The following is a 23,008-nucleotide window of genomic DNA, read 5'->3' on the forward strand; positions in this document are numbered from 1 at the left end:
ATCCTCCCATTTCCCCTACTCTACCTGATATTCATTTTCAAACACAACCTCTTCCCCGCAGATCAAACAGACCAAAAAAATCCCCTGCTTATCTCCAGGACTACTTATGTCAACAAGTTATTGCACCCACTACTTCCTTTTCAAGCTCCAAGATCAAAGGTAATTCACTTGCTAATCCTTTTTATCCTTTACGTTCTGTCTTGTCTCATGTTAATTTGTCTCCTAACCATGCTGTATTTGCCATTTCAATTCTTCATCACACTGAACCCTCAACTTATGCACAAGCTGTAAAAAGCTTAGACTGACGTAATGCAATGGATAATGAGATTACTGCTCTAGAAACAAGACTTGGGATGTTACTGATCTGCCTATTGGGAAAAAGACCATTGGTTTAAAATGGGTTTACAAAATTAAATACAATTCAGATGGAACCATTAAGCAGCACAAGGCACGTTTAGTTGCTAAGGGATATACCCAAGAAGAAGGCCTTGATTACCATGAGACATTCTCACCCGTAGCCAAACTTGTAACGGTAAAAACCTTGCTTGCCGTGGCTACCATCAAAGGGTGGAAACTCCATCAATTCGATGTTCATAATGCATTTTCACATGGCAATTTGGACAAAGAAGTGTATATGAAAATCCCTCCTGGTAATTCAGTTCAAGGACAGAACAAGGTTTGCAAATTAAACAAAAGCTTGTATGGTCTCAAACAGGCATCACGTCAATGGTATGCCAAATTCTCATCCTCCTTGTTACAATTTGGATTTACTCAATCAAAAGCTGATTACAATCTCTTTACTAAAGGAAGTGGTTCATCTTTTTTAGCACTACTTGTATATGTTGACGATATCATTGTAGCTTCCAATGATCACCATGACATTTCAACTCTCAAAGCTTTTCTAGCATCCAAATTTAAGATCAAAGATCTTGGCACACTCAAGTATTTTCTTGGTTTGGAGGTAGCCCGAAACTCAAATGGCATTCAATTATGCCTAAGGAAATATTGTTTGGACATTCTTGACGATGCTGGTTTAACTGGCTGCAAGCCTAGTTCAATTCCCATGGACCCGAGTCTAAAACTTAACAAGGATGAAGGAAAATTGCTACATGATCCATCAGAATTCAAAAGGCTCGTTGGAAGACTCCTCTACTTAACAATCACCCGACCTGACCTTTCATTCTCTGTCAACCTGCTGAGTCAATACATGAGTGCCTCTCGGGTTCCACATCTTCAAGCAACTTACAAGGTGTTGCATTATGTAAAGAAATCACCTGGTCAAGGATTAATATTTCTTGCCTCATCTGCTTGTCAATTAACATCTTATTGTGATTCCGATTGGGCATCATGCCCGGATACAAGAAGATCTACAACTGGCTACTGTGTATTTCTCGGGCAATCACTCATTTCGTGGAAATGCAAGAAGCAAACCACCATCTCTCGCAATTCAGCTGAGGCAGAGTACTGGTCTATGGCTGCTGCTTCTTGTGAGCTTGTCTGGTTAAAGTATTTACTTGTTGATCTCATGGCTTCTCACCCTCAGCCTGCCACCCTTCACTGTGACAGCAAGTCTGCTCTACACATTGCCTTCAACCCAGTCTTCCATGAAAGGACCAAGCATATCAAATTAGATTGTCATCTAATTCGGGATAAAGTTCAAGATGGTGTTATCTCAACTGCAGACACACCTTCTTCTTGTCAATTAGTCGATATCCTTACAAAAGCCCTCTCCTCTCCAATGTTCTATTCCTTATTGCGCAAGATGGGAGTTATTGACATACACTCTCCATCTTGTGGTGGGGTGTTAGATTTATCACAGCAAGCCACCTCAGACAAATGCTCCAGCTCGGCTAAAATATCTCAGCACAATAAGGATGATTCTAGAATATCATGAGCTGTATTTCTGTTTCAATTCTTCATCACATTTACCCCTCAAATAGACTTTTCCCCCTTAGGTATTTGAAATTATAATATAACCCTTTTTGTCACTATTTTGTTTGGATTTTCGTTAATTGATTAATACATTTTACACTAAATCAATTAAATTAAATAGATACTGTAATTAATAGATGTGATCTTTTGATATGGGTATCACATGACAAGCAATGCAAAACGCATATTTATCCTTCAATAATCATAATTTTTCCCTTCAGCTTTCTGCCTTTCCCTAAAACATAATTTCCTATAAAGTATCAAAAATAACAAAAAAAAACCCCTCTATTCTTGGATATTAAATTTTATTTAAAAAAAAAATTATGCTAAATTTATATAAAATAAGAGACTAAATAAAAATATTCATCCACTTACTGTTCATCATCATTCATCACTCACGGTTGGATAAAATTACAATTAAGATTGATGTCTCCACAACTTATTGTGAATTTGATTTATTGTTCTTAGTTTGCAGCTTTTCTACACACTACTTAATTACGACATAATTTTTACATCAAATTTTTAAGACTCCTTGTCAAAAATGAGATTGTAATAAGAGAATTTTTTATTAAATGTGCAAGCTGCATATAATTGAAATACAAACCTATTTTGTGTATAATTGATGCTTACTTTAATTTTTCAATTGAAGAATTAGAAGGAAAATAAAATTGATTTCGCATTATATTGTAGGTGCAGCCACGTCTTTTATGGCGACAATCTCACACGACTGCATAGTACTGGACAGTAAGAATCATTTTCTTCTTTTTAATTGTCTATAGTATTACTTCTTATATCTTCTATTATTGGTTGGTGATGTTACATCACCAAATCTAATACAATTCAATTTTCTTTTAAGAAAAAAAAAAAGCAGATAATTATGGTAAAACAGGTTGTTACAATTTGCTGTGTACTGAATTTATACAAGTTCATCTTTTATATTTCCTTACATAAATAAGTTAATTTCCTTGAAATATGGCTAGCTTATTATACTGTTATGACGCCTTATACTGGGATATCTGATCTCAATAATTATTATACTGTGGTTGTTTATTCAATATTGAGAAAGTGTTTCAATAAAATCAACTACTGTTATATTATTATAAAGAAATGAAAGAAAGAAATTAATATACTGTATTTATTGATACTTTTCATAATCATTATGAGAAGAATTATTAGTTTAAAATTGACATTATCCAACAACTGTATTAAAAATCCCAGATAATTAATTTAGAATCAATAATTGACAAGCAAGAACAAAAGTAGAGGTGTCTTGTCCGATAAAGAATTGATTCTTAATTGGCATTAACCACAGATAAATTTATAGCTTCTTTATACTAACAATATCAATAATTTAATTGCCAGAAATAAAGACATTTTATAACAGATAAATGATATGTTTATCAACCAAAAAAAATTCCTATTAAATTCATTTTAATGTTGAACAATCGAGTCCTATATTAGCCTTCTAAATTTTGAACTATATAAAAGAGAAAAGAGGATATTCATAATAAATTAGAAATCGAGAAAATCCATATAGATTGATACGATAATATTATTGTCTTTTATTGTATAGGGCTAATCAAGTTCTAGTCCCGGCTCTTACCACCTGGTCCTCCAAAGGTGAAGCAATAATACATCTCATCATGCCCACAATTTCTCTGATTTAATAAGGCAGATTTGTCAACAAATTCCTCTGTTGCATCAATACGTGGATTGATGAATTGAATATTTGGAAAGTAACAACCAACTCTAAAATTACCATCGGAGGGCTTATCCCATTGTTTCCAGCTATAGCAATTCCACAGTTTCAGCTCCATCACTTAAATGATTGAACAGTTCCTTAGGCCAATAACCCACAAACGTATTGTTATTAGTTACCACAAACCACCAATTCCCAGTTGGTCGATCCTACAGAGTCAAATAACAATAACAATTGTAATTTAATTTCTTAATATTGGTAAACTGAAAATAATCTTAATGTCTGTTACCTGATAAATAAGGTACTTTGTGTCATATTGGCTACCACCCCAAAATGAAATTGGCGATACAATCAAGCCTGGAGTTATTACAGTATCTATTGTTATAAAACCTGAGCAAAGTTGGTTGTAGCATCCGGTGATCCAAGCATTATCTGCCTGTTTGAATCAAAATCTAACATATCAGATAAATTAAAAGACTGTTTCGCTAGCAACAAATTGACTATAATGTATGTTATAGCAAAGAATCAGCTAAAATAATTGAAATACATACTGTCCAAATTGTGAAAAGTCGAGTGTGGTCATCTCCATTTAACATGGGCGAAACCTAACCGATTAAAATATGTGTTAAACGCAAAACATATTCGAATTGTCATATGTTAAACACATGCAAAGTTTCTTCTAAAACTGGCTATTGACTTGGCGGCTGTATTTCAGTTATGAATATCTCATAGTTCAATCGAATAGCCATCACATCATTTGGAATATTTGAACAGTTTTTAATATTGATAGATTAATATCTAACAATGGAGTACAACATATTTTCTACATATTTTATTATTAAGTTAAAGGTTTTCAATAATATAATGCAACGGGATCCTGTATCGCATTTTTAGCCTTCTTAATTCTCACCTAGAGAAGAGAGGAAGAGGAAACTAATATGAAAGTAAACTAGAAATTTACCGTCCATCCAGCAAGTATGACATTTAATTGATCAGGAGGACCATTTTGAACCCACATATTTGTGGATGAATGTTGGTCTCCAGCCACATTTAAGCCCCATGATGCAATATATGCTTCAGCTCCAAAATAAGGCACGCCCCTTTTCATGCCTGAATTTACTACCTATGAGCCATGCATAAACATTTAGGTACGCATATTGTGATTAAAAGAGGGGATCTAAACAATATATTAATTTTAAGCATATAAATATTATTAACATTAAGATCAAATTGTAATGACAAAAACAAAATGAACTTCATTATTTCTTAGTATTAAAATTTACTAGTTATATGACATGGTAAAGTACATATTAAATATATAATAATTATATCTTAAGTTTATATGACTAAAAGCAAAAAAAATTCGTCGAAATCAAACTAAACCACAATAGAAGTTTTACAAAAATGTGGGTTTTAATATTTGCAAATAAAACAATTAGAGAAGAAAAAAGAAAATGGGAATTAAGTGATAATTAGTTAAGTTTTAGTGCTTTACAAATTGAGAGATAGAAAAAAGAGATTAAGATAAAAATCATAAAATATTTAGAAAGTCAATCCAAATAAAAAGAGATGAGCCTCTTATTATATATACACAGAGACATGCATATTGAATTAGAAAAATCGTTTACATTTCGTATTAAAAAATATCTTCCAATTATAGAAATATAAAATCTTTCCATGGGCATACAATTTATTTTTTATCACATCATATAATGCCACAACAATTGAGATTTAAAAGTTGAAACGAGAATTGGAAACCACAGCTCGTACAAATGAATAAAATGACTATAATTGATACCACTTTCAAAGTCATGATGAAGAATTGGTGAAGACGAAGTATACTGTAAAAAGACCTTGCAACCGAGCTCTATTTCATAATTCTCAGCTTTTCATGTAATAAATGCACATTGCTTATAAAATGCAAGTTTATGTTTAGTTGTATGGAAGGCTATTAAATGGTTTGCATTTTCACTGTTCCCTCATATTCATTGTATGCTTAATATATCTCTGACTCTAATTTAGAATTGCTTGACAAACTGTGATTGTGCTGTTTTATTATAATTAAGGTGAGTTTATGGAAGGAGTTTTGTGTTAATTATGTGAAAATATATTTTCACTGTTTTCATAACGTAATGACAAACTACCATTATAAAATGAAAGTTTATATAACTAAGCTCGCAGTTTACTTTAACTAGGGGTGGAAAAAACCGGTATCTTGAACAGAACTGGTTTTCGATTTAAAAAAAAAATTGAACCGAAATCGGTCTGGTTTTGGTTTTTTTTTTTTTCCACCCGTAACTTTAGCAAGCAATTCACTATTCTATATCATTATTATCTCATCGAATTAAAAATTAGTATATGTGTTTATTTACTTATTGGACTAATCTAATTGGAAAATTAATCAAATTCAAATAAGATTTTTTGTCTAAACATAAAAAGAGGGTGAGACTATCTGAAAACATTTTTCTTTCTGATTATTCAGCTGAAAACATTTTTCTTTCTCTCCTTCTTATTTTTCTCTCCTTCTAATCTAAAAATTAATCCACCCAAGACCACCACCATCGGCCGACATGATCAAAACAATACATATCCAACCAGTCGTGTGCCGTTCTGATGATTATCAGTTGCCATCCGGTGGTGGTGGCCGGTGGCTAGCTGTCCTCTTGGGTGGTTGTGGTGCTTTAATTTTTAAACTTTTATTGTCGAGGTGTTTAGCTAAATTAACAAATGTAGAGGGTTAAAAAAATAATCTAAATATTTTTAGAAAATATAAAAAACAATTATTATGTCTTAAAAACCCATTTTTTAAAATCCTTTTTCAAAAAATGTACCAAAAAACTATTCAGCATTTTATCCAACTTTGATATAATTTTCAGATATGTTACCAAATACATTTTTATATTCAAATCTAACTTTTTTACAATAACATTTTTCAAACATGCTCTTATATTTTCATTATTATTTCCAATTATTCTAGCTATAGCAAAATTATATTTTCAGGAATACGTGCGTGTTCCTTATTTATAACCTTCAAAGAATTTTATTACTTCAAATTGTTTAGTATTTCTTTAATTTTAAATCTCTGACCTAATTTTTTATTTTAAATGAGATGGTGAGTTATTTGGAAGGCCATCGTGACAATAATGAACAATTTTCTTGTGCCGGGAGCACAGGGCCGTCTCTAGAACATTTGTGACTCTAGACGGGAGTTACTTTGGGGCCCTCTAATAATATAAGCATATATTAAAAAAATTATTTTATTTATTTATTTTTTATTTTTTGCCTTTTGAGATGAAAAATCATTAAGAGAGGTGAACAGTAATCGGTAGGCTAACAAGGTTAGGTTGGTGGGGGGTTTTGGAGAGTAGATGTTGGAGAAGTGATGGGTGGTGAAATGGGTGATTTCCAATGCCAAGATTGATAAGAAAAGGCTTGAGAAGTCACGGCCCAAAAGGTATCGATGGCCGACGATTAGCAGAGTAAACGAATAAGGTATGATAGGGGTTTTGGTGAGAGGGCTGAGGGGAGGAAGATGGTGGTGTCGGGGAAGGCCAACAATGTGAGGTACATGCCAAAAAGGCTGGAAATGGCTACCGTGTGGTGGAGTTGGGTTGCAAGATTCATCAAAAATTAGTCAAATCGAGGGCTATCAAGGTTGGGAAATGATGGCTTCGTTTGGTTGCATTTTGGGAATACTATTTTTAGTATTCCCAAAAAAGTTAACTTTATTTCACCTATTTTCAAAATAGTTTTCTAAATTATTCAATTTCCTTAATCCCCCTAAATTTATTAATTTAACTAAACAACTCCCAATTTTTTTTTTAAAAAATTGCAAAAACACCCCAACAATCCACATTTACCAGATTTCGGCCACCACTGTCGGAAAATGGTCGGAATCTGGTAAGATGGTGCACTACCGGCTGAATCTGGCCGGTAGTGTGTCGATCTAGCCTTTTCCGGCCAGATCCACGGTGGATCTAGCCGAAAAAGGCAAGATCTAAGGCCAAAGATCTGGCCGTTGACGACCAGATCTTTGGCCGTAACCAGTCGGTAACAACGGCCAACAAACGGTCGTCGTTGACCATCAACGACGACCGTTTGTTGGCCGTCGTTGAATAGCAAATACGGCCAGATCCATCGTGGATCTGGCCGGAAAAGGCCATATCGGCGCACGACCGGCAAGATCTTGCCGGTCATGCGCCGATACGGCGACTCCGGCCACCCTCCGGCGGTGGTGGCCGACTGTCCGTATTTGAGGGTGGGTTGGGGGTGTTATTATTAACTTTTCATGTTTTATTATAGGGGGTATTTTGTAAAAAAATAAACATAGGGGGTATTTTATTAATTTATAAATCCTATATTGTAATACCCGCCCAATTCAACTTTTTTTAAACTTTTTTCAAAAAAAAATTTTCCCAAAACACAAAATTATGAACCAAAAGGAGCCGATAAAATGATGATTTTAGTCGATTTTGGTGAGAAAATCGACCGAAACCAAAATTGACCGAAATCAACTTCAAACCACTGGCGATAGAAGAGGGCTGGAGATAATTTATATGAATGTCAAATTTTAGGATTGAGTTGGGGGTGAGTAATTTGAGATATGTAAATGACTATTTTAGTCTTCCATTGTTAAAAGAGATTCAATGTGTTAATTTAAGGGTATAAACTAGACTATATGAAACTAGAGGTACAAACTTACTATTTTATTAAACTTTGGGTGGAAATATATGTAAAAAGTTTATAATAAATTTGGGCTTTTTTGGTTTTTTTTTTTTTTTTGAAATTATAAACCATTTTCATTTTTGTAAGATATTCAAAAAATTTATAAAAAATTTGGGCCCCCATTTTTTGGGGGCCCTAGGCAGGTGCCTCACCTGCCTACCCCTTAAGCCGGCCCTACGGGAGCACATGATAAATAATTTTGATGATAGTAAATCATAGATAATATAGGTTTAAAAAAAAAAAAAACAATGTTTTAATTTGAAGATTAATTTGAATTTTTGAAATAAAAAATAATATTTCTTTTCCTTTTTACTGGTGTGGTTTATGCCCTAGATTCAATATAAAATAATAAAATATAATCTTTTAAGTAAGATTATGCATTACTGCATATGGTTGTCATAGTTTATACAAAAATAAAAATAAAATAATAAAGTTTATTGAAGACACTGCATTCGTGACAGCTGTATAAATAATTGTATGATCTCCTACTAACTATATAACGTGGTCTTGCAAGAGAAAATTTTCCATAAAACTTGAAATAAAATTACTTAAAAGGTTAAACTATTTTTCTAACTGATATTATCGAAGCAGCTATTTTACCTCTTCTCTATGTTTCTCTCACCAGTGACTTTCCGTAATAAACCAAATATAATCAATCCTCATTGAAAATCTTACATGAAGGAATAGAGTAATTAATTGTTGTTGATGGATATGGCTAACCATGTCTATAAACTCGAGCCCTTTTTCTATCATCAATATCCAAAGTAGTATTAGTGCTATCATAATTGGAATTATGATCGTGATACTGTTATGCTTAAAATAAAACTCTTTAGATATCTGTTTTCTAATTTCTGCACACAAAATATTTTCACATTATAATGTATGGTACGCATTGGGATATAGATGTGTATAAATTAGACAATTTGTATACTAATTTCTTTCAAAGATGTGTACAAATTTCTTTCTTCTATTGTTAAGTTCTTTTAACATGCATAAAAAACCTCTTATCTACATAAAGTAATTATTTTTTATTCTAAGTTATTTGCCAAACTTGTTCCTTTCAAGTGGCAAGTGGCAACTCTATTCCCACAAAATAAAAATTATTTTAGTTTTTTAATTTATATAAGACAAACTCACCATTACGGATGGCCAAAATCCCCACGGAAATGGGCCCCCACTCATTCAAGTTGAGCATTAAGTATCTCTGTTTGGGGATGGGTCCTGGGTTGGGTACAGAAATGATTTTTCGTCTCCAAATTATTTTGGGGTCGGGGATGGGGATATATGGCTTTGCTCGACCCGACACAAAATCCCTCAGACTTATTAAAAAAGAAAAAGTTAAAACTACAGTACCAGTGGAGCACATAATGTTCTTTAAAAATAATTTTTTTTTTTTTGTCGGGAGTATCCTGTCAGCTTTTGATCTCATAATGTTAGACTTTTTCCATTGTGGTTCTATATTTTTTAATATAATTATATTATGGTCCTACACTTTTATGTTGATGTAGATTGATGTGGTTATATGGTTGTGTCTCTTCTCTTGGACAGTTGTCTTTGATGGAAAGACAACTACGTATTAAAATGAGACTTTATAGGTCCCTATTAGACGCAATTTTCATTTTCAGATTCAAAAACCATTACTCTAAAATTGCAGTCAGTGAAAGATCTTGTAATTTGAAGGAGCAAGAAGATTAAACAACAATTGTTATGGCTGGAGGTTTGTCATTTACTTCCGCATATATTCCATGGAGATTTTATGATGAAATTGATTTTATTATCAACTTTTATATGAATATTGGAATATGAATGTATTTTACATTTGGTATCAGAGCATTGTTTGAATCTCTGCCTAGCATGAAAATGTTTGTTGCAAATAAGAAAAATATTGCATAAAATTGGGATTTTTTTCATTAAAACCTGTACTATAAATCAAGCATAACTTTTATTATAAATAGAATCTATTTTCCATTTTGGTGTCATTGGAATCCTTGTTGAAAAAGCTTTCCAACGGTATATTATTTGTCAAAAACAGAGTTCTGGATGCAAAGTTATGCTAATTTAAAATTTTGGTTAGAAATTATTGTTTGGGTGTTTTCGGAAAACATTTGCGGCACCGATTTAGGACGAAATTGTCATTTGGGATGTCATCGATATAGGTTATATGTCCACATTCAAGTTTTCCCTTTAAAACATCGGAAAAATGGCCGGAAATGGGTTGTTAAAATATGCAAAAAACTAGGTAAAAAGTTGTAGAAACGAGTCAAGAAGAACCGATCCAATAGAATAAACGGGTCAAACTGACCCGGTCAAAGCCAACAGTCAAAATAGGTCAAACCAGCCTAAAACCCAATAGGTCAACCCGACGCGGTCAACGGGTCAGACCGGTCAATGAGCCAGTCCAGCGGTTCAAATTGGTCCAATGGACCAAACCGGGTCAACCTGACCTGGTCAAATGGGTCCAACCGACCCAGATTCAGACCCAGCACGTGCTAGCGCGTGAGGAGACGTGTGCATGCGTCAGGCACATGAGGATGTGTATTTAGGCGCGTGTGAACGCGTAACGGCATGTGGTAGTGCCGTGAAGGCGCGTGGGAGAGTGTGTTGCCTTCTGGCAGCGCATGAAGGCGTGTGGGGACTAGAGGTGGAATAAATGGGCCGGGTTAGGCAGGTCAGCCCTAACCCGGCCCGTAATGAATAGGGTTCAGCCCGGCCCGCCTGTTGAGCCCAACCCGCCAGCAACCCCCGGGCGGGCCGGGTTGCAAAATGGCAACCCGGCGGCCTGCGGGTTGCTATTTTGTCCTCTCTGCAAGAGGACCGCAACCCGGCGGGTTGCAGGCGGGTTGGCCAAAAAAAAATTGTAAAATTTATTTATTTTTTTCAATTACCCTTTTACCCTTGAAATATAGCCGTTTTATAGCCGTTGGAGGGGTCTTTTTCGTCATTTTCTTTCCCCATTTTTTTTCTATAAATTGGCCCTAAACTCTCATATTTTTCTCACAACTCAAATTCTCTCATTTTCTCATATTCTCTAATCTCTATTCTCTCAATCATTCATTTATTCTCTTAATCTTTTTGTTATCAATTTGCTCTTATTTTAATTTTTATTAGTTTTTGCAATTTTCAATTCATATTTCCAATTTTCCAAATTCCAAATTTCCAAATTCCATATTCCAATTCTCTTTCTTTAATTTTTATTTCTTTTACATCAATTTTTTTTTTCAACTACAAGTCTACAATGGATAGATATTTCTCTCCCATCAATTTCAATGATGAAAAAAACTATTATCCTAGTCCTAGTCCCGTTGATTTTACTATAAATGCAGGAGATTCAAATAGTCCCGCTGTCCCAATCCCAGTCTCAGAATCCGATACACCTCAAAATATGCCCGTCGATTCCAACAGCTCCCGGTGGTTCTGAAGTCGTCCTCGTAATCGTCGTCCTCGTCCAACTTCATCTCAAGCTGAGGCGGGATCATCAACTGCCGTCGAAAGCGAAAACACACACACATCAGACGTTTGGGCGCATTTCGACAAGTTTTACAAGACAGAAAATGGCGTTCAAGTCAAGAAAGCAAGATGCAAATATTGTGCAAATGTTTATAAAGCTGATTCAGGTAATGGTACTAGTACTTTAAAAAGGCATGCTAATAAACATATTAATCAACATGGAAATAGAGAAAGCAATCAAACTCAAATACTAATATGGGTACTATTGGCGTTATAATTCTGATGTATATAGGGAACAGTTAGCTTTATATATTGCTGCATCTGATCAACCTATAATATGGCAGAAGATAAATATTTTGAAAGATTTGTTCAAATTCATTTTTTCCAGGATTTAAAAGTTATCTAAAATTGCAACTAGAAATGATTTAATAAAATTGTTTAAAAAAATAAAATTAGAATTAAAAAATAAATTTCATACTTGTCATATTAGTGTGGCTTTAACTGCCGATATTTGGAGTGGTAGAGCTAAACAAGATTAATTTGTGTGACTAGTCATTATTTTGATAATATTTAAATTAAATAACTCTATTAGGATTTAGATTAATGGATGTGGATCATAGTGGTTTAGAAATCATAATAAAATTGTTGAAGTTTGAAGATTATGATTTATTGATAAAGTGATAAGTTTAACTTTAGATAATCAAGTTCTAATAGTAAAGCTATAGAATTTTTTCAAAATAATATCTTTTATATAACATTTGAGTTTTTTCACCAACGTTGTACATGTCTGTTATTAATTTAATTGTGAAAAATGGTATGAAGCAATTACACAAATATTGATAGAATAGGGAACTTTAGCTTGGATTACTGGTAGTAAATAAAGAAATGCTGAATTTCAAGAAGCTTGTATAAATCAAATATGTCTCCTAGACTTTTGCATTAGATATGCCGTAGATGGAATAGTACTTATTTAATGCTTGATTCATGTTTACCTTTGCTAATATAATTAGTTATTTTGTAGCAAATAATAGAGGTCCTCATCATTTGGTAGAAAATGATTGGAAGATAGCAGCTAAAGTATTTCATTCTTTTCTCAAATATTTTTACCAATCCACTTTACAACTTTCTGGTGTGTATTATCCTACTAGTCCATTGGTAATACATGCAATTATAAAAATTCCGAGTTATTTACAAAAAACAAAGACAATGAATTTTTACATGCACCAATAAAGGCAATGGAATTTTTTTTTTTTGAAATATTGGAAACCCATTCCTTTTCTTTATTGTTTAGGTGCTATATTTGATCCTAGAATTAAATTAGCACGTTTAGAAAATGGTCTTGACAATTTAAGTGAAAATTTACAAACCGAATTCATGTCAATCAAATAGGAGAGGTAAAAAATAGTCTTTTCGAAGTATATTTCCAATATGAAACAGGTATGGGAACCTGCAGTTCGTAAAGAGGCGAAATATCCAGAGAAGCTGTAGCAGAAGAAACAACAAATGAAGACTTATACTCTTGGATGCACTGAATAGGTCGAAGAGGACCCGAGTCCGAAGCACAGCCTCCTCTTCAGAAGCACCACCAACAACAACAACAACACTATATGTGTCCTCCATGAGTCGCAGAGTAATGCTCAACATATTTGGCAACCCCGAAATGTTTTCAACAGGTCACTTTGATCTCTTAGAGTATTGGAGAGCCAGAAATGTATTTTTTCGGTATTCAAGACTTGCCTTGGATGTTTTCGCTGTTCTTGTCTCAACCGTCTCATCCGAACAACATTAGTGCAAGTGGCAGGATTTTAATGAAAGGAGGACCAAACTTGCTCCAAAAATGATTGAAGTCCTCACATGTCTTCGAGATTGGGAACGTCGCGCCATCAAGATCAATACGAGGTTATCGAACATACTTTGTAGAATCATTTCAATTTTGTAATATGATGATACAGATGAGGGAGGTCTAGTGAACCACCCCCAATTGTTGTTTTGTAAAATGATTTGTAATTAATTGTCAATTATTGCACTCTTTTTTCTTTACCAAGTTTTCTCCCTTGGGTTTTTTCTTGGTGAGGTTTTTAACGAGGCAATAATTTTTGTAATTTTTATTTTATTTTTTGATAAATGAATAAGTCTAATTTTTCTTATATTACAATTTTATTGTATTAAAATTGAATTAATATTTGAAATGTTAACAAAAAAAAATTTGAATTGAATTGAATTATTGATATTTGAAAGTTAATTAAAACAATTATTTATAATTATTTATTTGAAAGTTAAATTAAAAAACAAAAAAAACACAAAAAAAAAGAAAATCGGGCTAACCCGGCCTGGACCGCTCCTAACCCGGCGGTTAGGGTGGCGGGCCGGGCTGGGCCAGCCATTTCCCCAAATTGGGCGCCTTTATTGCGGGTGGGTTAAGCCCAGCCCGCCAAAGCATGTAACCCGCCACGGGCCGGGCCGCGGGTGTTACTTTTCCACCTTTAGTGGGGACACGTGGTTTAGTGACGGTGGCACGTAGGAGTCGAGACAGCGTGTATGATGGTTTTTATGTCATATATTGCCTTGTTATGAATAAATAATGTGTTATTCTTGTATTGATTTGTGTTATATTATATAATTCATGTTATAAATTATTTATGTTTTATGATCATTATATTTGATTAATTTAGAGTAGCCGCAGCATCTGAATTATGATATATATGCATTAAGTAATATTATTTATGATCATATAAGGTTAATAACATCGTTTTGTAGTTAATCATATTATGTAATCATTTTACCCACAAGGAATGTTATATTTTCATGATTAATTAGGGATGAAATAGAAATTATTCTTATTTCTTAATTAGCCCACAGGTTATTTAAATATTAATATTTCTAGTTTCATCATTAAAGGATAATGAATCTAATATGTAATGTCTTTACCCACAGTGAGATTTTATGATATGTCGATTCATTTATGATTTATTATTTGTTTTACATTGGTAACTTATAATTGTTATTGATGGTTGTCCTCATAAATTATTTAGTAAGCATGTCTATTGATATACCTACAGTTTCAAACTTTGATGATGGTTGAGGATAAGGTTCCTAGTTTAATGGTGATAACTACAAATCTTGGAGAGAGGTTGTCCTTCTTCATTTAAGGTGCATTGATCTGACTATGCTCTTCGTAAGGAAGAGCCACCTACACCTAATATAGTAGTTCTCAAGCTGAGATTGCTTTGTATGAACGGTGGGAGCGATCCAACCGTTTAAGCAATGTTTATCAATCTCACATTACGACTATGTATTCATGGGTCAATACCGGAGTGTGAAAATGTCAAGGATCTGATGGAGGCAATTCATGCACAGTTTGAAACATCAGACAAGGTATTAGGTAGCATCCTAATGAGTAGATTGACATCCATGAAGTTCACTGGTATTAAAGGAGTCCATGAGCATTTTATGAAAATGCGGGACATTGCTGCTCAGTTGAAATCCCTTCAGATGGTGATTAATGATGATTTCCTGGTGCATTATGTCCTGAACTCTCTCTCGTCTCATTATACCCCTTCAAGATATCTTATAACACACAGAAGGATAAATGGTCAATCATGAGCTTTTGACCATGTGTGTTCAGGAGGAAAGGCTGCTTCAGGAAGTGAATGAAACTGCACTCTGGTGACAGGAAATGTCAAGTACACTTCAAACAAGAATAAGAAGTGGAAGGGAAAAAGCAAGCTGCATGAGGTTATGAGCAAAGGTAATAAGGACAATATCAAGTGTTTCTTCTGTAAAAAGAAGGGACACATGAAGAAGGATTGTCCTAAGAGGAAGGCCTGGCTTGACAAGAAAGGTAACCTCTATCTCTTGTGTGTTATGATCTAATATGATTTGTGTTTCACATAATGATTGGTGGATTGATTCTGGTTCTACAATCCATGTTTCTAATACCGTACAGGGTTTTCTGGATTAAGGAAGTCATTGGGAAGTTAGATCCTAGGACTATTAGTGCATATTTTATTGGATATGTGGAAAAATCCAAGGGATATAAGTTTTATTGTCATAACCATTCCGTAGAATTGTTGAATCAAGAATGCCAAATTTCTTGAAAATGGGTGGTCAGTGGGAGTGATCAAATCAGAGACTCAGTCCCTAAGAAAATTGATGTTTTAGACAATGCTCCTACATTAAGTAAAGATTGGTTGTCATCCAAACAGGTGAATAATGAGGAACCATCAATCAAAATCCACATTCTGATGAGATTGTTTTAGAAGATCATTTTGAACAACCTCCGCACAGGAGGAACAACCAGTTGTGCAACAGTCTCAACAAGAGACTGTTGATACACATTAAGGAGATCTACTAGAACAAAGAAATCAGCAATTCCTACTGATTATGAAGTGTATATGCAGAGTTTGACTGTGACATAGGTATTGAGGATGATCCAGACACGTTTTTACAAGCTATGAACGTAGTAAATCTGATTGTGGAATAATGACATGATAGACGAGATGAATTCTATGGCGGATAATGAAGTTTGGGACCTTGTTGAGTTGCCTACTGGAAAGAAACCTATTGGTTGTAAATGGGTATTTAAAACCAAAAAGGATTCATTAGGCAACATTGAGAGATACAAGGTTAGACTTGTTGCCAAGGGGTTCACGCAAAGGGAAGGAATAGATTATAAAGAAACATTTTCTCCAGTTTCTAAAAAGGATTCCTTTCATATCATAATGGCATTAGTTGCCCATTTTAATTTAGATTTACATCAAATGGATGTGAAAACAGTTTTTCATAATGGAGATTTGGAGGAAGAGGTTTATATGAAACAACTTAATGGGTTCATTTCAAGTGGTGAACATTTGTTTTGCAAGATTAAGAAGTCAATTTATGGACTTAAACAAGCCTCCCGATAGTGCTATTTAAGATTTCACACTGTTATCTCTTCATTTGGTTTTGTAGAGAATGTCATGGATCAGTGTATATACCACAAGGTCAGTGGGAGTAAAATCATCTTTCTTGTGTTATATGTAGATGATATTTTACTTACAACCAATGATTTGGGTTTGCTACATGAGGTGAAACAATTTCTCTCTCAACATTTTAGTATGAAGGATATGGGTGAGGCGTCTTATGTCATTGGCATTAAGATTCATAGGGACAGGTCTCAACATATTTTGGAACTATCTCAGGAAGCCTATATTAATAAAATTCTTGAGAGATTTAGGATGAAAGATTGTTCACCCAGTGTTGCACCCATTGTTAAATGTGACAGGTTCAATCTGAACCAATGTCCTACCCTTGAGATTAAAAAGGAACAAATGAAAACTATTCCTTATGCTTTAGCTGTTGGAGTTGGCATGTCCTACCTGACATCGCTTTGCAGTTGGCATGTTAGGAAGATATCAAAGTAATCCAGGTTTGGATCATTGGAGAGCTGTAAAGAAGGTCATGAGGTATCTTCAAGGAACTAAAGGTTTTATGCTTACTTATAGACGGTCTGACATTTTAGAAGTCGTCAGATATTCAGACTCAGACTTCGCTGGCTGCGTTGATTCTCAAAAATCAACATCTGGATATGTTTTTATGCTCGCTGGAGGTGCTAAATCCTGGAGAAGTGCCAAACAATCTTTAGTTGCCACTTCTACCATGGAAGTTGAGTTTGTTTCCTGTTTTGAGGCCACTACACAGGGTATTTGGTTGAGAAGTTTCATTTTTGGGCTTGGAGTTGTTGAGTATATCTCTGGGCCAATAAAGCTATACTATGACAATTCAACTGCTATATTCTTTGCTAAGAATAATAAGAGTGGAAGTCGAAGTAAACACATCGACATTAAGTACTTAGCAATACGGGAGCACGTTAAAGCCAAAGAAGTGCTCATTGAACACATACATACCGAGCAGATGATTGTTGATCCTCTAACAAAAGGCATGCCACCAAAGACGTTCAAGGATCATGTTGTTTAAATGGGACTATGTCCTGCTTTGTCACTATGAGAGGTAATACTTTCATTGTCTGAAACTTTGTAATTTCGTTTGTTTTCTCTTTTAAGTTGTATACATTTTGGTTGGAGACAAACAAATATTTTTGAGGACCTTGAACAAACATTTGAGGTTTGTTCATAAAGTGATATTCCACATTTAAGTGTTTATTTAGAAAGAGAAAAATTGCATTGTAATACATGGAAGGTAATACTTGTTTAAAAGAGACTTACCGCTATGATTTATATAATTTCCTCTTTCTAATTGAACATACCGCATATACATCTCTTGTGTTCTGAATTATATTATAAAAGTTTGGACCAAGTGGGAGAATGTTAGACTTTCTGCATTATGGTCCTACACTTTTAATATAATTACATTATGGTCCTACACTTTTATGTTGATGTGGATTGATGGGTCATACGGTTGTGTCTCTTCTCTTGGGCAATTGTCTTTGATGGAAAGACAATTGCGTATTAAAATGAGACTTTATAGGTCTCCATTAGACGCAAGTTTCATTTTCAGATTAAAAAACCATCACTCTAAAATTGCAGTCAGTGGAAGATCCTGTAATTTGAAGGAGCAAGAAGATTAAACAACAATTGCTATGGCTGGAGGTTTGTCATTTACTTCCGCATATATTCCATGGAGATTTTATGATGAAATGGATTGTATTATCAACTTTTATATGAATATTGGAATATGAATGTATTTTACACATAATGTTCAAATGAGTCAAATCACATGCCACCTTCAAATTAATTTACAAGAATATACAAGTAGAAAAAAAAAAAAAATTACAGAAGTCAATCGATCAATTATTTTATTAATCAAATCAAATGAATTTTTCTTTTATATAAAAAAATCTGAGTGGTGTTATATAAACCTAATCAAATTCTTTTGTAAGACATGAAAGATAAATTTAAAAAAAAAATAATAATAATACAAGTGAAAACTTGAAAGAATGCCATAATAGAATATAAGTAGATCATATTTCTTGCCGATCTTCATCGTAAGCCTTTATGATAAGCTACAGTCTACAGCTGTTAGATTGTTGTTACTCGGTTCATTTTAAAACTTGGATTTTAAAACCAAAAAAAACAAAAAAAAAATGGGAATGATTATGATTAATACCATTCATGTACGAAAGTTCGGAACTGATAATAGGATAATAAATCGTAAAAAAAATGTGAGTTAAAGCCAAAACACTATAAATATATGTCTTCTAAGTTTTGAGTTCTGTGAATCATTGATTCACTACAAATATATGTCTTATTTGTCATAGTCGTCTGACCAAACCTTGCAAATTGCTAGAGGTAAATGGTAATTGTTAAGAAGTATAGGATTATTTTGTTATACTGTTTATTAAGGGTAGAATAGTCTTTTCATTATTTCCTTGTCTTTTCAGTTTCCTTTGTTTAGCCTATATATAATCTCTTTGTATTTAGGTTAAATCATTCTTTTGTATTTGATTGCATTGTGCAGTATCAATGAAACCCTAGCCTCCTCTTTTTTTCTTATTTCTTTGGATTTTTTTTTTTTTTTTTTTTTGACTGATCATACAATTTTGAGAGGGTATTCGTTCAGTTTCTGCAGTTTGGTATTTCGTTTTCCTTTCTTTTGTGTTCTGGTTTTCTTTGTTTTTTTTATTATGGCTACTGAAAGAGACGGTTTGCTTCAATCTGTGAGTGTGAGGTTAGATTGAAAGAATTATTCGTGTTGGAGTAATGTGATGAGAAATTTTCTTAAGGGTAAAAAGATGTGGGGATTTGTTAGTGGAACTTCTGTGAAACCTAGGAATACTGATGAGGGTTATGCTGCTTTGATAGATGCCTGGGAAGCAAACAATGCAAAAATTATTACTTGGATTAACAATTCTGTTGACCATTCCATAGGTACACAGTTGGCGAAGTATGAGACAGCAAAGGAGGTTTGGGATCATCTGCAAAGGTTATTTACTCAATCAAATTTTGCAAAGCAGTATCAATTGGAGAATGACATACGAGCTCTTTAGTACAAGAATATGAGTATTTAGGAGTTTTATTCTGCAATGACAGATCTTTGGGATCAATTGGCTCTTACAGAATCTACAGAATTAAAGGCATGTGGTGCCTATATTGCTCGTAGATGGCAGCAACAGTTGGTATAGTTTTTAACAGCACTTCGCAGTGTTTTTGAAGGACTTAGAGGTTCAATTTTGCATTGTTCTCCACTTCCTTTTGTTGACTCAATTGTCAGTGAGTTATTGGCTGAAGAAATACGTCTTAAGTCTTATTCTGAAAAGGGAATTCTTTCTACTTCTAATCCTTTTGTGTTAACAGTACCTTCTAAGCCACTCTTTAATAATCAGAATAAGCCTTACACAAGGGCTGCCTTCGACGAGTGCAGTTTCTGTAAGCAGAAAGGTCATTGGAAGGCTCAGTGTCCTAAGTTGAGACAACAAAATCAATCGCAGCAGCAATCTCAAGCTTGGAAGCATGGCAACCAGTCACAATCTAATGCTCATAGACCACCTCAGGGTTACAAAGCACTACAATCTAATACTGCAGCAGTAGTTTCATTAGGTCCTTTCACCGATCCTAGTACTATGGCTGAACAATTTCAGAAGTTTCTCTCCATACAGCCACAAGCTATGTCTGCTTCTTTTTCTGTTAAAAGTGATAGTTGCTGCTGCTACTAGTGTTGATTTGTCTTCTTTTCGTTTGAGTCCTTCTTCTTCTAGTTTTTATTTATGGCATTCTCGTTTCGGTCATGTTTTGTCTTCTCGTTTGAGATCTTTGGCATCCACAGGGGCTTTAGGAAATTTGCAAACTTGTGATATTTTTTATTGTAGTGGATGTAAACTAGCAAAATTTTCAGCTTTATCTTTTAATCGAAGTATTTTTTGTTTCTTTTTCTCCATTTGATTTGATTCATTCTGATGTATGGGGCCCTTCTCCTATTGCCACAAAAAGAGGGTCTTGATATTATGTTTTTTTTATTGATGATCATACTCGTTATTGTTGGGTTTATTTAATGAAACATCGTTCTGAATTCTTTGAGATATACACAGCCTTTAGAGCTCTTGTCAAAACTCAACATTTTGCTGTTATCAAATGTTTTAGGCGTGATTTGGGTAGGGAATACACTTCTAATAAATTTTGTGAGTTGCTTGCCTTAGATGGAACTGTTCACCAAACTTCGTGTACAGATACTCCTGAGCAAAATGGTGTTGCTGAAAGAAAACATAAGCACATTATTGAAACTGCTCGTTCTCTCTTGTTGTCTGCTTCTATTCCTAGTGTGTTTTGGGGTGAAGCTGTTCTTACTGTTGTAGGTTTGATTAATACAATTCCATCTTCTCATATTTCAGGTTTTTCTCCTTTCGAAAAGTTGTATGGGTATGCGCCTGCTTATTCTTTCTTTAGAGTATTTGGTTGCACTTGTTTCGTTCTTCGTCCTCATGTAGAATACAGCAAGTTGTCCTCTCGATCTACTATTTGTGTCTTTCTTTGTTATGGTGAAGGTAAAAAGGGGTAGTTTTGATCTAATAACTCAGAAACTTTATGTGTCTCGTCATATTGTTTTTCTTGAGCATATACCTTTCTTTTCTATTCCATCCACTACTCATAACTTGACTAGATCTGATCTTATTCGTATAGATCATTTTTCTAAGGATTCTGATAGTTTGTCATCTCAGGTTCCTAGTACTTCAAATACCCCTTCTTATGTTCTTACCCCATTACCTTTACATTATACTCGACCAATTCGTATTGATCATTCTGCAGGTACTAACACTTTACTCTCCGACATACCTAAAGCTTCCTCTTCTCCTATGGTCCCTCAAGCTCTTTCTGAGATTGTGGATCCACCTCTATGTCAATCCATATGTATTCGTAAGTCCACAAAGTTACCAAATTTGGCTTATTCTTGTTATTCTTCATCTTTTACTTCCTTTTTAGCATCTATTCATTGTCTCTCTGAGCCCTCTTCCTATAAAGAGGCAATTCTTGATCCTCTTTGGCAGCAAGTTATGGATGAGGAACTTTCTGCTTTGCATAAGACATGTGCTTGGGATTTGGTTCCTCTACCTCCTAGTAAGAATGTTGTTGGTTGTCATTGGGTGTATAAGATCAAGACTAATTCTGATGGATCTATTGAGCGATACAAAGCTAGGTTGGTTGCAAAAGGGTACTCTCAACAGTATGGTATGGATTATGAGGAGACATTTGCTCCTGTTGCAAAAATGACTACTATTTGTACTCTTATTGCAGTAGCTTCGGTTCGTCAGTGGCATATCTCTCAACTTGATGTTAAAAATGCCTTCTCAAATGGAGATCTTCAAGAACAAGTTTATATGGCGCCCCCTCCTGGTGTTTCACATGATTCTGGGTATGTTTGCAAGCTCAAGAAAGTGTTATATGGTCTTAAACAAGCACCTCGTGCTTGGTTTGAGAAATTTTCTGTTCTGATCTCTTCCCTTGGATTTGCTTCTAGTAGTCATGATTCTACTCTTTTTGTTAAGTGCACTGATGCAGGTTGTATCATTCTGTCTTTATATGTTGATGACATGATTATTACTAGTGATAATATTGATAGTATTTCAGTTTTGAAGACAGAGTTAACTAGACAGTTTGAAATGAAGGATTTGAGTTCTCTACGATATTTCTTAGGTATTGAGGTAGACTACTCACCTAGAGTTTATCTTCTTTCTCAGTCGAAATATGTTGCAGATATTCTTGAGCGGGCTAGATTACTGATAATAAGACTATAGATACTCCGATTGAGGTTAACACAAAGTATTCTTCTTTTGATGGTTTACCTTTGTCAGATCCTACTTTATACTATACTATTGTTGGGAGCTTAGTATATCTCACTATTACTCATCCAGATATTGCATATGATGTTCATGTTGTTAGTCAGTTTGTTGCTTCTCCTACTACAGTTCATTAGACAGTTGTTCTTCGTATTTTGCGGTATCTTCAGGGTACAATCTTTCAAAGTCTTTTACTTCCATCCACCTCTTCCTTGGAGCTGCGTGCATACTCTGATGCTGATCATGACAGTGATACCACAGATCGCAAGTCTGTTACTGGTTTATGTATCTTTTTGGGTGATTCTCTTATTTCTTGGAAGAGCAAGAAACAATCTATTGTTTCTCAATCTTCAACTGAAGCAGAATATCGTGCTATGACATATACTACCAAAGAGATTGTTTGGTTACGTTGGTTACTTGCAGATATGGGAGTTTCTCTT

General features: G+C 34.3%; 1 protein-coding gene across 1 annotated transcript; it reads right to left on the minus strand.

Annotated features, from left to right (window-relative positions):
- Positions 1-3,720: 3,720 nt before the first annotated feature.
- On the minus strand, positions 3,721-4,739 carry LOC116130748. Its single transcript, XM_031416456.1, has 4 exons — positions 4,593-4,739; positions 4,183-4,236; positions 3,921-4,067; positions 3,721-3,840 (listed from the first exon to the last, which is right to left on the minus strand). The coding sequence occupies exons 1-4, from the start codon at positions 4,737-4,739 to the stop codon at positions 3,721-3,723; spliced, it is 468 nt and encodes a 155-aa protein (XP_031272316.1).
- Positions 4,740-23,008: the final 18,269 nt, after the last annotated feature.

This window comes from Pistacia vera, unplaced genomic scaffold (genome assembly GCF_008641045.1).
Source record: "Pistacia vera cultivar Batoury unplaced genomic scaffold, PisVer_v2 Contig225, whole genome shotgun sequence".
Lineage (NCBI taxonomy): Eukaryota > Viridiplantae > Streptophyta > Magnoliopsida > Sapindales > Anacardiaceae > Pistacia > Pistacia vera.

What these genes read in the sequence shown, in the direction of transcription:
- LOC116130748 (XM_031416456.1), bottom strand. Translation starts at nt 4,739, where the DNA reads ATGAAAAGGGGCGTGCCTTATTTTGGAGCTGAAGCATATATTGCATCA. An exon ending in TCATACTTGCTGGATGGACG is followed by an intron (nt 4,237 to 4,592) that starts GTAAATTTCTAG and finishes TTAATCGGTTAG; the next exon opens with GTTTCGCCCATGTTAAATGG. An exon ending in CAAAGTACCTTATTTATCAG is followed by an intron (nt 3,841 to 3,920) that starts GTAACAGACATT and finishes TTGACTCTGTAG; the next exon opens with GATCGACCAACTGGGAATTG.